At 37.7% G+C, this 7,710-nt stretch overlaps 1 protein-coding gene across 1 annotated transcript; it reads right to left on the bottom strand.

Annotated features, from left to right (window-relative positions):
- Window positions 1–743: 743 nt before the first annotated feature.
- On the bottom strand, window positions 744–3,264 carry LOC136613033 (homeobox protein Hox-D3-like). Its single transcript, XM_066593841.1, has 2 exons — window positions 2,663–3,264; window positions 744–1,795 (listed from the first exon to the last, which is right to left on the bottom strand). Exons 1-2 carry the CDS (start codon window positions 3,096–3,098, stop codon window positions 1,047–1,049), a joined length of 1,185 nt encoding a protein of 394 aa, XP_066449938.1. The 5' UTR covers window positions 3,099–3,264; the 3' UTR covers window positions 744–1,046.
- Between the last annotated feature and the right edge of the window lie 4,446 nt (window positions 3,265–7,710).

Here is a 7,710-nt window from a genome sequence, read left to right as displayed (position 1 = left end):
AAAAATATATATATATACAATGATCGTAATTATTTACTAGCCGTAGCCAGTGCTTTGGAAATGCTGCTTGTCCAGTAATGTTCTGTTTACATAACAAAATGTAACAAAGACCAAAGTATTTTTAAATGTAACCAAAATCTACAGAACCCAAACCTGAGAGCTAAGACAATGTAAAAGTTTAGCTGAAACACTGCAGAAACTGATCAAGCAAGATTGTACCAGGGCTGAATACTAACTTAACATGAAAAGGCTTTAGGGGGCCATGTGAACTGTCCCTGTCCAGATGATTAATGGGGGTGAATTAGGGGTGAAATCCAACCCCTAGCAGGGAAAAAACACACACAGACAAACTGATTTCAGCAACTTCTAAAATCTCTTTGTCTTTTTTTTAGGAAAGTATTAAAAATAAAGACAATAAAAAAATGTTTTATTTTTTTATTTATTTTATCAAATGGTTAATTCAAACCCTACTAAAATACAGACAAACTCAGAGAAATCGATTCCAGATCTATTTTCAAATGAAAGAAAAAAAATCTGATTTTGTATCCCTAATAATAAATAAAAATGTGACAAGTATAAAACAAACCAACAAAAATAGACGCAAAATATTTAACAGATTTAACGCATTATAAATATAGGATTTTTTTTTATTGTTTCTACTAAAAAAGATTTAGAGAAATTACAAAAACCTGGAAGTCAATCTTACATAAATACAGTTTAAAATAGAACTAATTTTAGGGGACCTCCAAGAACTACCAGTCTATCCATAAAAGAGTGGCATTCAAGCATGTGTAGGCTGTGACCTTCCATCCCCAGTGTTTCTGCTCAGGTATAGGAGTTTACACTACAAAGAGGGTAGGGAGTTTTGTCTAATTAGTTGCTTATGTGGCACTGCTCTTCATGCATAGTCCCTGTATTGTGCATAGTTTAATAAATACATAGGAGATGTAGGGGGTTGAGGCATACTGTTGGTGGTGGGTTTACATGTTTGTAATGGCATAATGGGTCAGACTAAATTGCCTTTATGTTTCAAAGGGTAGGCAATTCTACAGATGTGTCAGCACTGGAGGCTCCTGGGAACACCCCTGAGGCACAGGATGTATATTTAAGTCTGTGTAGGTGGGATGTGGGTCACAGGGCCCAAGATGGTGTTTGCTTGGTGTCTGTGCGGCACAGCTGTAGTCAATGCTATCTGAAGAAGGATGGGGCATATTGAACATTGAGCAGCTTCCAGACCCATTCTCCAGGTAATTGCCTCCAATGTAACTCTGGCTTCCCTGTAATCCAGGGTGTAATCCAGAGTTGTCATAGCCTGCATCTCCATGCATTGAAGGGTGTTCATACTCAGAGGTCAGGGGCTGATTATATCGTTTTTGAGCTGGTGAGTTGTCATATAGAGGTGCAGAATAAGCTGTTAAACCATACATATTACCAGGACTCTTGTTGAACTCATTAGCCATGGGCACTTCATAGCCACTGTCATCATCAAGGGTGAGGGGGTTAGAGTAAGGTATCAGTGATGGACTTCGGCTGGGAGATTGTCCTCCAGGAGATGCACCTCCACCCTTCCCCTTGTGGTCCTTCTTGTATTTCATCCTCCTGTTCTGGAACCAGATTTTTATTTGTCTCTCCGATAAATTAAGCAGTTTAGCCATTTCCAGCCTCCTTGGACGGCAAAGATAACGATTAAAATGGAATTCTTTCTCTAATTCCACTAGCTGAGAATTGGTGTAAGCAGTCCTGGCCCTTTTAGATGCAGAATATATAAAGCTGCTGTCCAGTGAGCTGTCATCTTCTGAAGGAAAAAGGGGAAGAAAAGTTTTTTTTTTATTGTACAAAAGTGCATTTCATCGTCGGTCCTGCAGAACAATAAGCTTTATTGTATATATATTTGACTGTGAGGTATTGTAATCTGTTATCTGCCAATTGCGGTTTAAGAAACTAGAACAGCAATTCCACCCTCTCCATAACTGCAGTTTTCCCAGTACCTATCCAGTCACTTACAGGAAGAATTAACAGTGTAGAAACCTGAGATAGTCAAAACTTTAGAGGTGTGTGATAAATTCCCCGTGGTACATGCAAATATATTACTACTAAAAAAAAGTTGACAGATAGCTAGATAGATAGATAGATAGATAGATAGATAGATAGATAGATAGATGGATCATATAAAAGAGATAGATAGAGCATATAGAAGAGATAGATGGATGGATAGATGGATAGATAGATAGATAGATAGATAGATAGATAGATAGATAGATAGATAGATAGATAGATAGATAGATATGAGATAGATAGATACATAGATATGAGATAGATAGATAGATAGATAGATAGATAGATATGAAATAGATAGATACTGAGATAGATAGATAGATAGATAGATAGATAGATAGATAGATAGATAGATAGATAGATAGATAGAGCATATAGAGAAGATAGATAGAACATTGTAATGAACTAAATAGATCAATAGATTGTGCACATTTAGGAGATAGATAGATAGATAGATAGATAGATAGATAGATAGATAGATAGATAGATAGATAGATAGATAGATAGAAAGTTGATGATATATAAATTGTGTCCATTTATCATATAACCCCACTCCATATATTCCGAGCATACTGTGGCTCTGGGTGAAGGTGTCACACTGTGTTACCTGTTGGGGGAGGGGTCTGCTTCTTCTGTTTGGAGTTCTGACGCGTTTCTTTCATCCAGGGGAAGATCTGTTTGGGTACGTTGTTCTTGCCACTTTTCTTGGTGCCAGTGACTTCGGCGGGCTCTGTTTCAGTACTGGGCTGGGAGGGGCAACTCTGGGTGGCAGTTGATTTGGGGTTAGGGGACTCTGAGTTGGGTGACTTAGGCTTTTGGGCTTGTTCTGAAACATCAGAGAGATGAAAGTTAATGCCCTTTATGGAGTGCTCAGTTTTATTGCTAGTGGAGCTAGAGGTGGTTCCCGGCTGCAGGCAGTAGGATGATTCATAGTCGTTTTCAGTTGTATAAGTCTGGTGCCCAAGGTAGCTCATGGCACTGGTGTCTTGGAAGCCACAGCCTGCGAAAGACCCTGAGTTGTCGTAGTAAAGTGATTTTTGCATCTTCTCTGTCCTGTTCAGTCTTTGTAAAACAAATGTGACCAGGTTATCAGGGTTGTCAAGTGACCCTTGTAGACAGTCCTGAGCCTGATCTATAGATAAAGCTCTAGCATCTTAGCTCTATATCAAAGCAAGTCTTCCTCCAGTCCCAATGTTATGTAAAGGGCCTCAGACCTGCTGACACACAGAAAGCAAAGAAAAGAATTAGAGTTCCAAAAGAAATCCTAAGAACCACCTTCTGACGTCACTGCACCTACAAGGAAAGTTTGGCTACTTTAAATAATAAGTGTGATTTTTTTTTTCCCCCAACTGATTCTTTGTAATAAAAGAGCCTTGGATAACAAGAAAACACTAAGCTTTTCTTTAAACACATTCTTCTGTGGTATGTCTCATTTCATTCTACTTTTACAGTCTGAAAGCTGCGACTTTAAGTGATCCCAGGGTAGGGAGAGACACGAGCAAGACAGAAGGAAGGGGGGGGGGGGGGGGGGAGATTGGACTTCACAAAAATGAAAATATTTTATTCCTAATGACTTTCATGGCATACTTTCTATGCATGATGGCACAAAACCTGGTGTATAATAATAGTCAATAAACCAACTTAAAATATTTTTGAAAATAAAAGTGTACATATAATGGGGGATTCATTCTATCTATCTATCTATCCATTTTGCTGTTCCATAATAAATTGCTTGATAGTTCTTTCTAGAAGTGACAGGGACATAATTAGCAACAAAAGAGTCATGGATTAAATACAGATCTGATATGTTCAACGAAATCAAAACTCACTCAATTAATGAGTACACAAATAATAGTAATATATGTGTATATTGGTAACATATTTCACGCATGCAGAAGGTAATTGACGCATTTTATCAAATACTAACACTCATTTAATTAGTTAGATTATGGTACTTGCAAGTTAATGAAATAGGAAAATGATTTTGCAAACTTTTCTAACAACCCGGAAGGTATATCTATCTATCTATCTATCTATCTATCTATCTATCTATCTATCTATCTATCTATCTATCTATCTATCTGTTTCTATACATACAGATTTCTTTATAGAATATATGACCACCAGCTAAACCTAGGATTGTTGTTTAAACTGTGCGATGACAGATGAAATCCATGACAGCTGGATTTATGTAGTGGAAGTGCCGTAGGAAGTTATAAAAATGATTAACAGTAATGAGATGACTGCTTATATCTGGGAGACTATAGTTTAAGTTTAATGCTGCTTGTGTGTTTCCATGTGACTGCGTCTTTACCTCCTGCTTGTGGTATGAACATTACAGGTTTTTACCTGGTGTGATGGATGGATTTAGGAAGGGTGAACAATAGTTATTATCATCTGATCTAGTTCTCCACCACAATCCAGACTTCCCCAGCTCTCTTCACCACACAAATCAAAATGACCAACAGCACAATCTAGTTAGCAATGCATGAAAAGATAGCAGAGATAGGGAGCAAGAAAAACGGGTCCTCCTTTCTATCTATCTATCTATCTATCTATCTATCTATCTATCTATCTATCTATCTATCTATCTATCTATCTATCCATTTTGTATGTGTGTGTAATTGTTTGTAAATAGTAGTAACGTTTATTATTCAATTCTATAAACAATGGGTATATGTCTTCAATCATTGTACGTCCATTAATTTACAATTATTGCAATGGATCGATGTAAATGTATCAAGAGTGCATCTAGAATTTTACAGTCTTTTCAAAATTTCTATCTGGCTTTATATATTTAGTTATATTGTTATATTTAATATAATGTGCTTATATCTCATCTATGAAATCCTCAGACCTTATGACAGTCTGGACCGTACTCTCCTAGACTTGACTTGTAATCTCTCCCAAAGGAGTGAAGGGGCCTCTCTGAGTGCATTTATCCTGTGTCTCAGCTGCCTGCACATTCCCTTCATATTTACCGTTCAAACTTTCTCTACCATTTTCTATTTACAGAGGGCTCAGGAATTTGACTCACATGGAGCCAAAAACAATAATAACACAAAGTGTTCCACTTGGCAGAGTTCCTCCAGCCAGATCCTCAGTGACTAGCATTGCTGCTTGTATATGTGTGGAAAACACCCCTCTGCACCCCCATACATTCCAGTAAGAGCTCCACCATTGCTATATGGGCCATGATTAGGCCCTAGCACAGTCCTTTGTTCTGATAAAGACCCCTCTCTTTATCTGATCAGCACTTTCCATACCACATTCACCTCCCAATCCCAATCCAATCTGCAGTCTTATGTAATATTATATGAACTTGCTATATATTATATTAATATTACTGTTTATTTAACAGCACAGCACCCTACCCCTCCATAAATATGATTTGTATTTACGCCTCTCCCCCCTTTCCTTTATGATTTATATCATCCCGGCTACAAAATGTGTGCAAAGCATTTATCAAAAACGAATTATCATTTTAGCTTCAGCACCCACCAAAAGGAGGCTGTAAATAAAGTCCAATGTGCTGGAGTTTAATTTAACTCCCAGATCTTAAAACAACCAATTACATTGCCTGTGCGGTTAATGCAGACAATCCTTGCAATATTTATGCATGGCACAATGGAACAATTACTTCAATGAATAGTAAACTGCAACAAATACAGATCCCAAATCTATTCCAATCATTCCTATTTTATATGCATTGTACATTTCACATTTCTATCCAACGATCTTTCGTTAATCGTTCAAGCAATCTATATTTTAAAGGATGTAATATATATACAATGACACCCTCCCGTCCAATAGATCTCACAGCAGCACATATATATCATCTATATGCAGAGGCATGGTGTCAATGGAGTCATTAAAAATTAACCCCCAGATGCCTGGATCTTGTATTCTAGGATATTGCACAGATATTAAATCTCCACAATTATCCTTTTAAATTTACATCTCTACAAGTTCCCCAAATGCTGGGATTCTAAAGGCAAAGGATTTTGTTAATGGCAGCCTCAGTAGTGTGAAGTCAGCCCCATCTCCTAGCCTTCAGCAGTAGCAAATTCATGTGAACTCTGTTTGAACCAAGAATCAGACGATAAATCATGTATACAAAAGCCTGCTGTTTGCTTGGAGTGAAAATATCTTACCTTTAACACTTTCCTAGGCGAAGAGGGTGCAGCAGAGCAGGCTGCAGTGTATATTCAAGCACACAACAAGAGGGCTGAGCAGGGATGTTGGGGAGGCGTTTGCTATCTGGAGGGCCCTTTTTGGGGAGGGTGGGGGTGGTGGAAGAAGAGAGAAGTGCTCTTGTGGGGGTATTGCCAATGCAGATTATGATTGTTTAGTGGTCTTTAAACCCAAGCACTGAACCTAGCCCTCCCTCACTACTGCATCCACAATACAATCAGCAGTGGCTAAAATTTGCATTGCTTACTGTAAAAAATAGGCGTCATAATGAAGTCTGGACCACTATCTATCTATCTATCTATCTATCTATCTATCTATCTATCTATCTATCTATCTATCTATCTATCTATCTATATTACACACATATATGTATATATAATATTCGAGTTACCGAATTACTACAATCCTAATTAATTATATTCTTTAGCTCCCTTTGTCATAATATTAATGTATTATCCATGGCATGTTGTAATTGGTTTGTGATCCCCTTTTTATATGCACCCTCATAACACTCTATAACACTCTCGACGAAGTCTTATCAGACCCATCAACACACCCTTACACCAAAAAACTTCCCATGACCTCTGGTTAACGGCTGTAATGCAATCAGAGTGACCACAATGAGTGCAGGGAGGCTGCTCATCCTGCTCAGCTAATTTCATATGACAAAAAATGAAATGATGAATTTGGTTTATGTTAATTCACACAATGTCTTTTTTTACCTCTTTCAGAATTTAACTGTAGGTTAATGTACCCCAACAACTTGAGTCCTACCCAGGCTTGTTAATGGGTTTAGATATTAGCTGCTCCTAGCCATGCATACACAATTTCCTCTTGTCTCTCTGGGCTTTCTAAAAAGATTTATGGGCCTTTTGCCTTGTGTAGCTATAAACAACGAGGGAAGGGGAACCCAATACCGCGATACTCTGTGAAGCCACACAAAGCTGGATGGAGTGGGAAGAAGATTTAGAGAATTAGCTAACTTAGCAACTTTGTGTCTTCACTGCTGAAGCCCAGCTGCCTCACTACACCCATTCAAGTCTTGGAGATCTGCAGGAAAATTAGGATTTCCCATGAAGAATATGGGCTAAACATGTTCATCATGTAGAGGATTTAATCCTCACAAATATCCACTGACCCATAAGGAACAATAAGACATCCTCCACAAGGTGAGAGTTGTAAGTATCTAATCATTACTTAGATCATCCCATTCTTTATTTAATGGATAATTTCAAGTATATATGTAGTCATTTATTTAACGGGCTTTCTATTGTACTATTCATTGTGGTGGTCCTAATTGAAAGGGGAGGGGGGGTCACAATGGGTTATAAACAATGCATTTACAGTTCCTCTTTTTTCGATAAAATTCTCAGTTTCCCATCATACCTCAAAAATAATATAAACGATAAAATAACGATAATTTATTATATATGACCTGTGGGGATTTACAATGTAGGTAAT

Source organism: Eleutherodactylus coqui, chromosome 1 (assembly GCF_035609145.1).
Source record: "Eleutherodactylus coqui strain aEleCoq1 chromosome 1, aEleCoq1.hap1, whole genome shotgun sequence".
NCBI classification, from domain to species: Eukaryota; Metazoa; Chordata; class Amphibia; order Anura; family Eleutherodactylidae; genus Eleutherodactylus; species Eleutherodactylus coqui.
The sequence above is the reverse complement of the archived record's forward strand: the minus strand, read 5'-3'. Positions and strand labels throughout refer to the sequence as shown.